The sequence below is a fragment of the Argiope bruennichi genome, chromosome 4 (genome assembly GCF_947563725.1).
Source record: "Argiope bruennichi chromosome 4, qqArgBrue1.1, whole genome shotgun sequence".
Lineage (NCBI taxonomy): Eukaryota > Metazoa > Arthropoda > Arachnida > Araneae > Araneidae > Argiope > Argiope bruennichi.
The window spans coordinates 36,908,052-36,924,452 of NC_079154.1; the positions used below are offsets into that span (position 1 = coordinate 36,908,052).

At 28.4% G+C, this 16,401-nt stretch overlaps 1 protein-coding gene across 1 annotated transcript; it reads left to right on the top strand.

Moving 5' to 3' along the window:
- The first annotated feature begins 13,547 nt into the window (after positions 1-13,547).
- Positions 13,548-14,810, top strand: LOC129966219 (glutamate receptor ionotropic, delta-1-like). Its single transcript, XM_056080633.1, has one exon. The coding sequence runs from the start codon at positions 13,548-13,550 to the stop codon at positions 14,808-14,810; it is 1,263 nt and encodes a 420-aa protein (XP_055936608.1).
- Positions 14,811-16,401: the final 1,591 nt, after the last annotated feature.

Sequence of the window (16,401 nt, forward strand, 5' to 3'; positions counted from 1 at the left end):
TTCAAATCTTTCCGTCCAGCTTTTAATTTTTAGGAACAAACGTTGACTTCATTTTGTATTAAAATACTCATTCTTAAACATTATCCAATCTGCAATGAATTTTTTTTGTGAGATTTCTCCTCCTTCAACTTAAAAATGTCTGGTAATTGCAAGTACCGCTAAACTTTCCTTATTTTGTACTTATAAAAATCGGTTTCTTTACTTCCAGCAAACTCATTTGAGTCTTGAACAAAAATACATTTTATTACAGTTTTGATCGCATCGGGTGATACGTTTTCAGCTTTTACAAGCCATGTTTCTTTACTTTTAGCGCAATCAACAGCGACTTGAGCACATGAACACTTTAATTTAACATACTACACTTCTAATCATATCAAATGATGTATTGTATTCCAATGTTATGTTTACGTACTTCATGCAACAATTACCTCTAACTTTATTATCGAACCACCCTCTCGTAAGTAATCATTTCAAAGAGCAAAATAATTATTTTATCGATACGAGTAGGTATTGTACAATGAGATATAGGGAAACTACTCACTTTAAGCTCATTTTCTGAGCATGAATTAAACCAATTCACCATCCAATCATTTAATTATAAAAGAACGTATGTAATTTATAATTTTAAGAAATTTATTTTAAATAGAAACTTATTCTAAAATTAATGATATAAATTATGCAATTCCTTATTCTGATACTAAATATACCTATCTGGGAGAAATCACAAAACTTTTTTTTTCACTTCTAAATATATCCACACATTATAACACAGCGCCCTTATGAGATTATTTGCTTGAATTGATTATTGTAGTATATTTTCATCTTCTCAGTAATTTTTCTTGGAAATAATATATTTTATCTGATCCTTTGTACAAACATTTCTAGAAACCGGATAATAGTTTTTTTTCGCACTTCCTGAATGTTATATAATTTAAAGCATCAAAGGGAGAACTAGGAAGATGCCTAGACAATTTTCAAAGAAACAAGAATGATGACGCAATCACTAATACATGTACGAATAATATTCTGTCTGTCTCTTTGTGACTCTTCTATAAATATTTTGAGCCCTTTGAAGTATGTTTGCGTCTTTTGTTTCTTACTTCATTTAAAAATGTACAAAAGGACATTTCTGCTTGACAAAGCAAAATGAAGATTCATGAAAACAATATATTATATCAAGAGTGTAAAAAATTAAAAGAAATGCAAGATTCATTGAAATTAGACGTTGAAGCCATTATTTGAGATGGATTATTCATATGTTAAAAATAATTTAGAACGATTATTTGTAATTTCATTTTTGTTAGAATCTATTATTTGTTCAGTATTCCTATTTTATGTCATAGTATGTTAGTATTTTATATATATTCAAGTCATAGTATGTTAGTATTTTATATGTATTCAAGTCATAGTATGTTAGTATTTTATATATATTCAAGTCATAGTATGTTAGTATTTTATATATATTCAAGTCATAGTATGTTAGTATTTTATATATATTTATGTCAGAGTAATAGTTATGTTTGCTGGAATGTTTCAAATCTTGTATTATCCTAATATTATCTTCAATGTTTATCTTCTTCTGGACCTTTTTGTATAAAGTCTGGAACAATCGTATTTCATAATATTACAAATCTGTAATGTTGCTTCTCGACACGATTAGTTCAATCACTGGAAGACCGTTTTACGGTGAGCTCTGTTGGATGCTGAATCAGTGATCCCAGAGCGTGCTGACTAACTTGGCGACGACAACTTTGGTGGCAAAATTTATAATACTGGAATCTTCCAGAATTTTAGCGATAGAGCCAGAAAGAACCGAGGTATGCCAGGTTGTCCCAGAACCTTCTCTGCCCGGGAACTATAAAAGGCCGGAAGTATAAACTGGGGACAGTTTTGTACACAATTGTGTAAAAAGTCGTCGAGAGGTTTAAAGTCACATAGCGAGTCAATGGTCAATTCGTTGGATTAGTCCAGCAAACCGTAGAAGTTGAGTGGAGTTCAAGCGATTGGTGAACTGAGCTGGTTTTTAAATCCTGGTGCTTATTATATAAGCAGCATAGAGTCGTGTGTGGAGGAACCAATCGTGTAATAGTGAGGCGGCAGGTGGATACAGCTGAGGCGTGGAGACAGTGGAGCTGTATCTGCTTCTACTGAATTTTGTCTAGCCGCGTTGTCTGCTATGGTTGTTATTACTACCGATTACTACTTGTTAGCTACTGTTTGTTGCATGTGCTCGTCTCGGCTGTATATTTGTCGTCTGCGTGTTCTTGTCTTCGTGTGAATAAAAGTCGTCATTTGTTACTGAGGCTTGTTGATTGTGTTTCTTCATCCACTAACAAATAGAATGAAACCTGAATCTATAACAATACATTTCGTAGGCTTTATGTATACTGGTTCTGCTGAATTCCCTAAATACAGGGTTCAGCAGAAAAACCTGCACAAACAAATTTTAATATAACTTGATTAAAAATAAATTAATTAACAATATATAACAAATAATAATAAGATTAGATATTTTCTGTTAAAAAAATTAATTGGTTTCAAAGTGGCAGGCTTTTGCAGTGATGCAGAGGCCCAAACGCTTATTGAAATTTTCAGCAATGGGCCGCAAGTCTTCTTCCTTTAATATATCCCAGTCCCGTAGAAGTCATTGCTCTAGAATGTCTAAACTTTTATGCCTTTTAGTGCAAACCCTAGACTCCAAAATGGACCATACACTTTAATCATGAGATTGAGATTTGGCGAGTATTGTGCCCATTCTCCAGTTGATATCACGTCCAGGAAATTTTCCATCACTCTTATGTCTTTTTAGCCTTTTCTAAACTGATGCAGAGTCTTGTTGAAACTCCCACTTTACATTGCCGAAGTGCGTTTAGGACCACGGAATTAAAAAACTTCAAAAATATCTCACTGGTACACTTTTGGAATTGTTTTAGCTCCCTCATTCACAAAAATCGGAGATGTTTTGCAGCTATCGCAAATTTCGCCCCAGACATTGACCGACTTTGGATTTTTGCAATGTTCAAAAAGTGCTGAAGTGCTTAGTGCGTCTACATATCAGAACCTATATTTCTAGGAGTTAGGACTTTTGGCTGATAAAGAGCTCTTCATTAGTGAAATGGAATCTCTCTCAATGCTGACATGCAGCCAGTTTCAAAGGTTTTCGGCGTCTTTGGAGCCGTACGAGTTTGTTTTCTTCAGTGAGAAGCTGAAATTTCTGAATCTTGTACGGCTTGAATCGAACCCTGATTTTGTGATTCGTTGCACTGATTGGTCCTATTTTCCAGTTCACTAGCGATATTTCTCAGGAAAACCTTTGAATTTCATTGAACTCACCTTTTGATAACCTTACGGATACTGAAAGAATTCACCATACATTTTAGTTCCCTTCCTGGCCTTTGACCATCAATGACAAGCTCTTTGAAACGATAGATTGCTTCAGACATTATTTGCCGAGGCACAATAAGCAAACGAACGACTCCATACTGTTCGTTTTCCAGCTTCAAAATAGCATATCTTTTGCTTGGCATTGTAAAAAAGCCAAATATCTGTACATAGACTTAAAGATGCATTATAAAATATGTTATAATTGAAGTGGCAGACAAAAAGAAATGAACAAAAATAAAAAAGAAATGAATTAACTTTTATTCTTATATTCTCATACTTCACCAATGAGAATCAAACACATTTCTGTCTCGGAGTTTGAAATTTGTCTAGTATATTTCATTTCAGGAGTATCAAAATACTTGACATTTCTCTCTAGGTGGGTTTGAGACAAGGCTGTTTTCAGAAAACTTTCGAAAGATATATGAACATACCCATATCAGTTAGGCAGTTTTCGCATTTCTAAATCAACCCTTTAAGAATACTGGGTTAAAGAATTCTTATTCTCTTTGAAAGAGAAAATCTGACATCCTTGTATTATGAGGCACCTGATCTTAGTAATGAGATGGTTAATGTCTGGTGTAAATTTGATGCTAAAACATAGCATGTGCAAGGAATTCTGAAAAAAAATCATTAGAGATTAAATTAAAACTTAATAGCATTACAATAGAAGCAGCTCGTCGTTAAAAGCGACTAGTCAAAATATGTCATGAATAGCAAGATGAAATTTTCTTCTTTAGATATCTGCATTTATCAAATGACGCTGGTATAAGTGTAGGTATCGAATTATAATCGGGAATAAATTCGATGAAAGAAAAAAAACTAACTTATATGTAAAATTATTCTTGTTTAATATAATGTGACTTTAGTACATCATCCTTTGCATTTATCATGTAATTATCTATTTTTGTATCATATATTTACTTCGTATATTATAGTCTATTATTTTTAATAAAGCATGAAACATAGAGAACTACATTAACTTGAATATATGATGAGTCATACATGGAATTAGTTAATTTCCAAGAAATATAGGGTATATCAACTAATAAGTAATTAAAATAGATGACGACAACGTAACTAATTTTATTCTAGAGGAAAATTGAAACGAAATTTATTCACGCTATAAATAATTCTATTTAATATTTATTTTAAATCAAGCAAATTTATTTCTTAAGGCATTAGGGTATATCAATTAATGTGTGCATAAAAAAATGACGACAAAATAACTAATTTTATTTCAGAACAAAACTGAAATGAAATTTATCCATGTTATAAGCAATTTTATTTAATATTTGTTTTAAATCAAGCAAATATATTTCTTGGTGTATTGTATATGTACACCTATAAATATATCAATCAGTACGTAAAAGCTTATAAAATCAGCGTTTTACAATTTTGGTACTTGACATTGATGAAGATAAATTTGAACGTCGCTGACAAACTGAGAATGATTCTGATTTTAATATTAACATCAAGCTTTTTAATAAGCGTCAAGGATTAAATAACTTGTGAAGTCACCTGCTCTATCTTAATTAAAGTAACGCCGCTTCACATTCGATTGACACGCTCTTTCATAGACTAACTCTCTGCATTGTTCTACGTAATTAAAACTCGTTTTAATTAGAATATATTTAGAGCTGGTACAACTTTATCGTAATTTATAGCTCCCTTTAAAGCGATTCAATTTCAAACATGAATTTACAAAAGATTTATTATATTTGTGCTCAAACTGATAAATGTAATTATTTACACTCTTATAAACTATGAAAAGGAATTGCTTCAGTGCAGTCTTATGTTTCAATTAAAGAGCTTTCTTGTTGTAATTGGGGGACATAATAATATAAACGTTCTGATGACTGGAAAATGCTTTACTCCATTTTTATATCATGAATGTCCCATAAGGAATTTAAAAGTGAATGTTAAATGATTTAAGTAATAATAGTCATAACTTATTCTTGTATAACACTTTACATTCTTGTTTCCAGTGAGAATATCGAAGTAATTAAGCAAACATCTTATTTTTTAAAATAGATAAATCGTTAGATTATTATTTGAGCCTGTTATTTTTGGGATAAGGAACGTCTAAAGTATTGGGATCCTTGACAGCGATTAATTTTAAAAGAAAACAAAGTGTTTAAAAGAGTTAAAATCTTTTTCCCACAAAGTGGTTTCATTTAAAAATATTGTTAAAAGTATTTATTTAAAGATTGAAATTAATAAAATGAAGGTGCGTGTGGCATATAAATAAAATAATAAGATTCGCAATGTAATGTTTATTCTAGAATAGCTGTGAAATTCGCATTTGGAGAGTATAATGGTAGTATGAAGATCCACCAGTATGAGTTTGAATTCCTTCAAGTCATGCAATTGTATTTCTTTTAGGATATTTATTTTTGATGAGGAGATTAACGAAATCATATGAAACTTAACGCAATTATTAATTTTAAATATTATCAATTATGAATTTCATTATTAATAATGTTCTATTAAAATTTCAAAAGCAGTCAAATGACACTTGGAAATTAATTAATTAATTTCTAAGCTTCAATCAATCATGGTCGATATATGAGATACGTCATAATAACAATATATATACAGTTAGAATATGTATGTAAATAAGCAAATATATTAATTTTTACTTTGTAAAAATAGATAAATGTTTAGATTATCATTTGAGATCAGATAATAATTAACACTAAATCCATGTCCATTTGTCCTGAATTAAGCTTAAGAAGTCCGAAGCTTATCAATTGATGTAAGATTTTCCCAATGCATTAAAGTTTTTCATCTCATTTTCGGAATATTTTGATATTTTTGTATAAGTATTTACTCTTGGATTGATCTGAAAGTACTAATTCTTTGTAGACGACTTCCGGAGCAACAGAAAGTGAATTAGTATGTTTTGGGGTTTTCGATTTGACAATTCATTGCTTCCATTGATCTGCTGATTTTTTTTTTGTTTTGTAGTCAAGTTTGAAGCAAAAAGATGTTGGCATGGAATTACTCGAAAATATTATTTTCAAAACATATTAGAAAAAAAAGTGATCACAAAGTTAATTCACGTAACATAAGAAAAATATTTCTTTTCTTATGAGACTTAGTATCAAAAATACTTATCAATGCCTCAATTTATCATTTTTTATAATAGTCCTTTAAAATATTGTTGTTGAATAATCATAGTATATCAATGCTACTAATTCCATAATGAGGGTCTTAGCAGCAAAACATTCATTTCTCAGTTCCAAATGACTTTCTACTGCTATTCATTGTGATAAAATTAAAATCGCAAATGATTCAAAAATTGTAAAGTTTAAACTTGTACTAATTCCAGTTATTTCTAATAACAGCCTTTTAACAACAAAGTAATCCTTTAGCTTAACTTCTCATGTAAATTTTAAACCAGGAGAATAAAAGATTTCTTTGAAACTTGTAGCATCTGAATGAACAAAAGTTGCAGCCTCTGAATGAATAGAGGAAAGTTTCAGCCTTTCTATTGTAATTAAAACTTGAAGAAGTAAAGGTATACTCTCAAAGTCTGTATTTAGGAAGGAAAAAGAGCTTAAAGCTTATTTCCTGCTATGTAAACTGACCAAAATTTATTTTTGTGTTGAAAGAAAAACCTAGAACAAAAAATTTAATTGCGAAGGAAGAATTGAAAAGAACCACCCCAGGATTAAGAAAAGAAATGAAAAAAGGTTTTTAGGATGCATTCAGTGTAAGTAGAGTAAATAGTTTCAAGAAGTTCGTGGAGCTCAAATTCTTTGAGGTCATTAACATTATACATTTTTTTATATTTATTTTTATAGTACAAAGGGTAGAGAAATAATATTTATTCATTGAAATGGAATTTGCATTTTCCGAAAACTCTTGTGCTATTCAAAAATACATTATTTTGAGTTCGGAATAAAATGGTAGTATTTGATATTATCTGAATAAAGGGATTCTCCAAATAAAAAAAATATCCAATTGTAAAAATAATAGAAATATTCATTTTGTGTTGAATTTTACCGAAAATTCTAATAAAAGAAATATTTTTAATCAAAACATGCAGACATATATCCGTTGTAGAATAATGCTTAATGGTATAAGCCCCATTAAGCATAATAATAAGCAAAATAGCATGAAATATCTAAAAGTCACGAAGGGCTTAAGAACAAAAATAAATTCTTATATTTTGAATTATCTTTAACATTCTGTTTTCTTTTAGGTTTTTGAAGGCTTGGGTAAGATAATCACAGTATACAATATTTTAAATACGAAATAAAATAATAACTGTTGATATCACCAGAATAAATTTATTCTACAAAAAAAACACTATAATAGAATAAAGTGCTAAAATAATGAATAGAAAGATTTATTCTGTGTTGAATTCAGTTGAAAACTCTAAGGAAAAAAAAGTTTTTAATCAAAGCATGCCGGCATATACCCTTCGTAGTATAAAGCTTAATGGGATAAAAAAACCATTTACCATAATAATAGACCAAAAAAAATAATAAGCAAATAATATCTAAGTCTTGAAGAGGTTTAAAGAGCAAAAAACAATATATTTTGTATTGTTTTTAAGATTCTTTTTTATTTTAGGTTTTGAAGTTTTGAGCAAAATAATCATAACGCACAATATTTTAAATTCGAAATAAAATAGTAGCAGTTGATATCACCAGAATAAAGTGATTCTCTAAGCAAAAAAAAAAAAAAAAAAAAAAAACCTTTAAATCTTTAATAGAATAAAGTGCAAAATAATGAATAGAAATATTTATTTTGTGTTGAATTTAATTTAAAATTCTAAGAAAAGAAATATTTTAATCAAAACTTGCTAGCATATATCTGTTGTAGTATAATGCTTAATGAGATAACCCCATTAAGTATAATAATAAGCGAAAAAGCATAAAATACTTAAAAGTCTTAAAGGTGTTTCAGAAATAAAAACTAGTGTATTTTTATTATTTTTAAGACTACGTTTTATTCTACGCCTTTGAAGGCCTGATCAAAGTAATTGCAAGAAGCAACATTTTAAATTCGAAATAAAATAATAGCAGTTGATATTGTGGTGAATAGCATATAAGCCAGTTAACAACTACGCTACACGAGCATATGCTTTTGTATCCTGGTTATGTTACTGGACTGCGAACCACAAGTTCCCAGGTTCTATCCTCGCGCATCACAATCCGCTAAAATATCATCAGAATGGAATGATTCTTCGAATAATAATAATCACAAATAGAATAAATTTCTAAACTAATGAATAGAAATATTTATTTTGTGTTGGAATTTAATTAGGAATTCTGAGAAAAGAAATATTTTTAATCAAAGCATGCTGCTATATACCCATTGTAGTAAAATGATTAATGGGATAAACCCCAAAACCATAAAATACCTCAAAGTTTTAAAGACGTTTAAGAAGTAAAAACAAGTGTATTTTTATTATTGCTAAGACTTTTGAAGGCTTGGTCAAAGTATGTGCAGGGTGCAACATTTTAAATTCGAAATAAAAAAAAATAGCAGTCGATATCATCAGAATAGAATGATTCTACGAATAATAATAATCACCAATAGAATAAATTTCTAAACTAACGAAAAGAAATATTAATTTTATGTGAAAATTTAATTAGGAATTCTGAGGAAAGATATTTTTAATCAAAACCTGCTTCTATATACCCATTGTAGTAAAATGATGAATGAGATAAACCCCAAAAGCATAAAATACCTAAAAGTTTTAAAGGAGTTTAAATAAAAAAACTATTATATTTTGTATTATTTTTAAGATTCTGTATTGTTTTAAGCTTTTGAAGACTTGGGCAAAATCATTCTTCTAGAAGAAAGACCTCTAAAATAAACTTTGCAAAGCTCTAAAGAATATACATTAGTTCAATTACTCTCTCTGGGGTAAAATTACCGCCGTTTGCAGCAAAACAGAAACTAATATTTATCTTCACTGTTATAGTTCTAAAACTGCGTACGTATCATTAAGGAAGAACTATAAACTTTATTTTATAATTTTCTTAAAATTTTATTTTATTAGGATACTATTTTTTATAACTTTCTCTAGAGATCAGGTTTCAAAAATTTGATACAATGCATCCTTAACATACAAATATTTTGTGACAAAAATTGTTTGTTTCATATCCAGCAATTTCATCATCAGATTCCTAATATGAGATTGATTTGACAACTATATGTGATAACCCGTCCTTTTTTTGTATAAATGAAGTCATGAAGCTAAAAACGCAATTAGTGTGAAGATATTTATATTTTTATAGCATCAAAATTTATTACATGATATAATTTTATACCTGGAAAAGGATGTAAATGGTCAACACACACTGAGTAATTGAAAAGGAATTTGAAAGGAAACCATCATGAACACATGTTCCACAAGATTGTAGACAGTAAATGTCGTGATTTTCCTCGCTGTTATTGCAATTTTATCAACAATGTAGTAACACTGATATAAAAATAGCACTGCGTGCCAAAATTGCCTTGATATATTCTTTTCGTTATTCTTCATTTTTAAATCTGGAATGCATAGCGGACCTAAATCCGCAGTAAATGTGAAAATTGACATGAAATTAGCTTTTGATTTCCCGCAACTTTAACAAGAAAACGTAATCATAGTAATTAAAGAATTGAAAATGAGACGTCCTTTTAAGAAAATGCAATCAGTTGATGCAGAACTCTTATTTAATAAAAAATGATAAATATTTATTTATTTGATTCGTCTACTTCCTTATTTAATTTTTATGAAAATATTGGAAATGATTATTTTAATATTAAAATTAGGATACATTTCTTATTGCTCATTTTTAAATTATATTCATTGTAAAATATGTGAAATATAGTTCCAAAAATTAAAGATTATCGAAATTTAATTTGTTGCCTAATTTAATTTTCAATCCCTTAGTGGAGGGACAAGGAAATCCAATTTTTACGAAAGTTTGAATTTTAAAAATAGATGTTGAGCTGACTGAAAAATATTAGATGGATAACATTGAGAAAATTAGGAAAGGATACTTAAATACCGAAACTTGACGGAAGTAATCAGCTATCTATAAAGTTTAATACATCGATGAAAACTTTAAATATTGCTTAACCTTACAAATTCTATAAAAGTTAAATCATTAAAAGCAAAAAAGTTTGAAACCGGGATGCAATTTTTTTTTTAATATATAGTATATTTGAATTATAGTATATAATACTCAGTATAATACAATTAGTCTATGTTACATGTTTTCTAGTTATGAATGATTATTACAGAAATAATTCTTAAATTGAATTTCCTTGGTTATCTATTTTAATGTTTAATCAAAACTTAGCAACCTTGATTAAAAAAATTTATATATACTGAATAGCTGATAAGATGAAGTAATAGCAAAAGTAACGAGGCAGTCGAAGCTACAATAGTTTTTCAATTTAAATGTATATTGTCTCAATTTATAAATGGAAAATTATCAAACTTTAAGTATTATGTTTCAAATTTATTTATTTATATTTGTGTGCTTAAAATAATATTCTCATGATAACATTACTATTGATATTGTAGAAATTTGAATTCAATAATTTATATAGGTGATTAAACATTATTAATAAAAAAGATTTATCTCTCTGAATTCATTGCATACATTTATACTGGAACTTCACTTTAATCATACCATTTCACGCACAAAAACCATCAGTTTGGAAATCATTGCCTCGTGTCTACAAAACGCCACATTGATTTTATTATTATTAATATTTTGGTTAAAGGCCAAATTTCGAATTAATATTGAGTGCGCTGTTTATTGGCACTTCATTATTAAAGATTCATATCTTAATGGCAAAATTCCCTAATCCAAATAACTGAAATTTCTTGAAAGGCACTGTCTTCATGCGTTTTATTTAATTTTTTACAAGTGTTATTTATTTTGATTATTCTGTCACACAATATTTAGTGCTTAAATTCGAAATGTTGTATTATAATTTTACATTTTAATTTATGTCTGTAACTCTGGCTGATGCTGTACGAGAGTGGATAGGTCTGTCTCTTGCACCAAAAACTCCAGCTGATCAGACAGGTACCGCTATACAAACAGGAAAAGGGAATAAAAATTTTCTGTACAATGTTCTCTAAATTGGAAAAGATGAAAATCCCAACAAAAATGTTCATGTTTCTAAAGTTTGAACTAAACAAGGTTAATAATCATTCCAAATGTTCTAGAATTAAAGGCTAATTCCTCGATATTGCGTTAAAATTGAATAAATCCGGCTTTAAATGGGCAATTATCCCTTTTTTCGGCTTTATATTTTTAGCTTAACACGACCTTAGTTTTGTAACACTAATATTATTCCAAATATTCCAATTGCTTTGTCTCTATCACATTTTAGATTTTAACTTATTATTGTAAATTTCATTATAGTTGAGAGTTACAATAATTTATTAAAATACTGCAAACACGTTAATAAGTCATTGATAGTTTAAAAGTTATTAATAGTTTGCAAGTTAATATGCTATTGTGGCAAGTGCCAGATTTCATCACAAGTCGGGGTGAAGTATTTGCACTCTAAAGCTTCAACTTATAAATCAATCATCATTCCAGAACTAATTAATAATTTAAAAAGTTTTTAGTTATATTCACATTTGCTGGACATTCATTACATTCATTTGCTGGACATTCATTACTTTGACTCACATTTGAGGGACATTTATTTAATGTTCCGCAAAGAAATATTTTTTGAGAAATAGAATTTAGACATAGCATTTTAACATATTGATACTCATATCTATCATACTATTTATAAATTGAAATAACCATAATAATATAGTAATATAGTAATAATAATAATAATAACAATATAATAAGTAACAACATGGTAAAAAAAAATTTAAATGCATATCATTGAAAACCATTGAATTTAGAAGTATCAAAAGTGGTATATAATTTTTTATGCAATGAGAATTATCTAAGAATTGTATTTTAAAATTTTTGTAGAATTTTTGAATACAAATATCAATAAAACCTTTTACGCTTTCACTGAATAATTTCAGACTATATTAGAGTACAAAACCTATTTTCCATTTTTTTTTAAATATTTATAAACATGCTTTTTCATGTTACTAATTTTATGTTTATAACCATTTCTCTATTTTAATAAAATGTAAAAATATTTTAAATGATATTATAAAATGAAATTATTTATTTTAGTTATTGGAATTTTAATAAGACGATCATATATCTTTTATTAGCGCATTTTTCATTGTTGTATTATTTATAGTCAAATTTAAAAATAAAATAAACAGGAACGAATCTCATATAAAACATTAGCATTCTAAAATGGTTGAAACAGCAGCTTCTCGTTTCCCTTCAATTTTTACTTTTATTGCACCAATCCGATATAATTATTGGTTTCTTTCATTAGAAATAATGCATTTTAAGCGCGTGTAAAGTGTTTTCAGCAGTATATTGGTGTGTGGGGGGGGGCACACCACTTAAATAACTATTTTCATTTTTTTTGTACTTAAACTAATATGATTACTCTTGTGTTCACTGATCGTAACAATAATTTATACTTTTTCACTTTAATTATATATCAATATTTATTTTGAGTACAGCATTCAGTCATTTTTACCCATATTTATTATTCAATTAGTCTTTCCTAACTTCCAACGAGGTAAAAATGTTTTATTCCGGCAAAACATTTGGTATCACGCAAATGTTTTGCAAGAATAAGTTAACTTTCAGAAAAAAAGAAGAAAAGTTGCAATGCTTAACACTAAATTAGAGAAAGTTGTAATGAGATGCTATTTCCCAAACAAATTATTAGCAATTCCTTGTTTCTGTTGGCAGTTAGTTGTTGCCCTGGGAACGTTACTGTTCAGTTATTTGTTTTTCGCTTGACGGGCTTTATCTGATTAGTTATCCAGTGTAAAAAAATAAAGAAAGTTTTCGAAAAGTTACATTTCGCTTAAAAAGTATTTACTGAAAGGAGCCTTTTTTATCTAATTAACATTTGCCCCAACGTAAAACTGTTTGATAATTAAAATAACAACTGTTGTGTGAAAAGCAATTTTTTACCGTTTGCCATTTAACAATGCCGTTAGCATCGTTTGTCAGTGTCGTCTGGTCCTCTAGCACTTCGGAAGTATGAAAAAAGAATAAAAGCTGTTCAACGATGTGTTTAATTTGGGAGTGATGAAATTCCCTTCAGAAGTTCTTATAGCTGTTTTGCCTTCAAAGCATATGTTTGAAATAAACAAGGAAAATAATGATATCAAAGTTTCTGGTGTTGAAGGTAAACTCCTGGATATTTTATCATCGGCTTTGAAATTCAATTACCAGTTGTTCAGTCCTCGAGTGAGAGATTGGGGACGCCTGCAGAACGGAAACTGGACTGGATTGGTAGGTATGGTGCACAGAAAAGAAGTTGATCTTGCTTTAAGTACACTTACAATATCCGAAGACAGAATGGAAGCTATTGATTTCACCTCACCCTATACTATCCAGGATGTAACTTTTATTGTCTCAAAACCAGGAGTTTTAGACAACGTAAATGATATCTTCCAGCCATTTGATTTATATACTTGGATATGTACTTTTTTGTCTGTTATTATATATTCCGGATTGTTTTATTTTTTATTAAGTGCGAAATATCCATATTCTCGATTACTTTTGGAATTATTTGGTTCTACAATCAGATTACCAACTTTCATAAACCTTAACTCTCAATTAGTTAGAATCTTGTTTTCTTTGTGGTTGATTTTCACTGTGGTTATATCTTTTGGTTATTCTTCCACGCTCCTTTCTTTTATGACTTTGCCTTTGCATCAACAACCAATACGAACGTTTCGAGAGTTGTCCGAAGCAGTTAGGAGTGGATCCTACAAGTGTATGGCTGAAATAGGATCAACAATACCAAAGTCTCTTAGTCTTGATCCAATGGATCATTTCGTATACTTAGGAAATGCCGTTGAAACCAATAAGTGGTTTTTCAACATATCTGACCTGGCAAAAGGAAAAGTTAAACTTAGAAACACAGCAATATTGAATGTTCGTTTCAAGCTAGAGATGATCAATGGTTTGGTAGCTTCATATAATCCAATGGAAATTTCAAATGATGTCTTTGCTTCTTGGAAATTAGCCATCGGTGTTCGAAAAGGTTTCTGCTGTACAAGAAAATTAAATAAGGTTATATCTAGAATTTGGAACTCTGGATTGTTTGAAAAACTTAAAAGTGATGAATGGTTTTATATGTCATCGTTGGTATCAAAGCATACAGTTGAAACGAAAGAGAATGAACAATTAACTATTAGTGACATTTATAGTTCATTGGTTATTCTTTGCTTTGGTTATTCTGTATCGTGCTGTGTTTGCGTTGGAGAAATTGGCTATTTCTATTTAAAATTATCGTTTTTAACTAGAAATCAAGGATCTGAATCAAAACGTAAGTGTTACTAACGAAAATGTTGATTATTTTTGTGTGTGTATGATGGTAAAATGTGAACATGGAATATCTTATCATGGAACTACTTAAATGGATTAAATTTGCTGAATGGATTATCAATTAAGAAATTAAAATTGTGTCATGGAACTCCCAGAAAATGTATTAGAAAGCTTAAAATATTGCAGTGATTCAATTTAAATACAATGAATGAAAAAATACATGTATATTAAAATTCTTCAGAAGTCGCTAACATTTTTTTAAACTTATCTCATTTAATTAACTGACAAAATCATGATTCTATCAGAAATTTTTCAAAATATATGATAGCTGGTTTAATATGTATTCGTATATTTAATCTGAATTTTTGTATAATCATAATAATTATAAGAATAGTATAATATTGACGATGCAAACTTACAATGATAAACAATAGCCATCTAAATTCTATGTGGTTGTTTTGAAACTGGATGTAAATAATATATCGTTGTGAAATTACAGTATTTGATCATAAAACATGCAAATGCGTTGTGTGTTACTTTTTAGATACTTTATAAGTGTGATTTAAAATAATAAGAAAATCACTCGTATTTTTGTTCAGGAAGAATTAATGAAACATAATATGTCTTTAAAAGTATATTTACACAATTCATGAAAGATAATCTCGTTAAAAACTGAATAAATTCCTCTAATTTAAATACTAATAGAAGTACAAAAAAGAATCAGAAAATTAATTACGTTCATTTAAACGAAATTTATTCAATTTACTGCTGCCAAAATTTTGCATTTTTAAATCGAACAATGAAATTAAAGAAAATTCGTCAGATAAACATTCATCTTTATAGACTTAAAACTTTAAATAAATATTCAAGATCAAATCTTTCTTCATTTTAGTTAAAAGTGATTTTTTAAATTATTATATATCATATCTTTATTAACTTATAATAAAATAATTTTTTTTGTAATTTTAAACTAACAAATATTATGATAAAATAACAAAGATATTATATATTACCTTTGTTAGAAGAAAATGTATATCTATTTTCCTTTTTTATTGATAAATATGGATCAGAATGCATTTTTACTGAAATCCTTTCAAGAAACTCAGAAAAGAAATGTTTTCTTATTATTCTTTTTAAAATTATTAGTACATTTTCTGAAACTTCTTGGCAGACAATTTTTCAAATATTTGTAGTTACTTTATCTAGATAAATATTTTTCAATCAACGCAATATTGAAATAAAGTGTTTTATGTTGGATAAAACAACATTTTATATCAGATTTCAATCTGAGAATACTATTCAAATTTGTAAAGTATTTTGCTGTATATCTATTTTTTAATATGATGCGAGAGACCAGAATCTTCCATCGCACTTTCTTGTATTAGTAAAGTATTACATGTCAATATAACGGGTTCATTTTAGAATTTAAGTCATTGAAAATATTTTGAAGACGTCAATTTTTCTATATCATGCTGAGATAAAAATTAGTATTTTTTAAATTACTTTCTTTAAAAATTGCCATATATTTTCTTAAGTCCTACCAAAGCAAATACAAAAACAATGTTTAATTTCTCTCAATTTTATAAACATTTTACATAAAAAAATT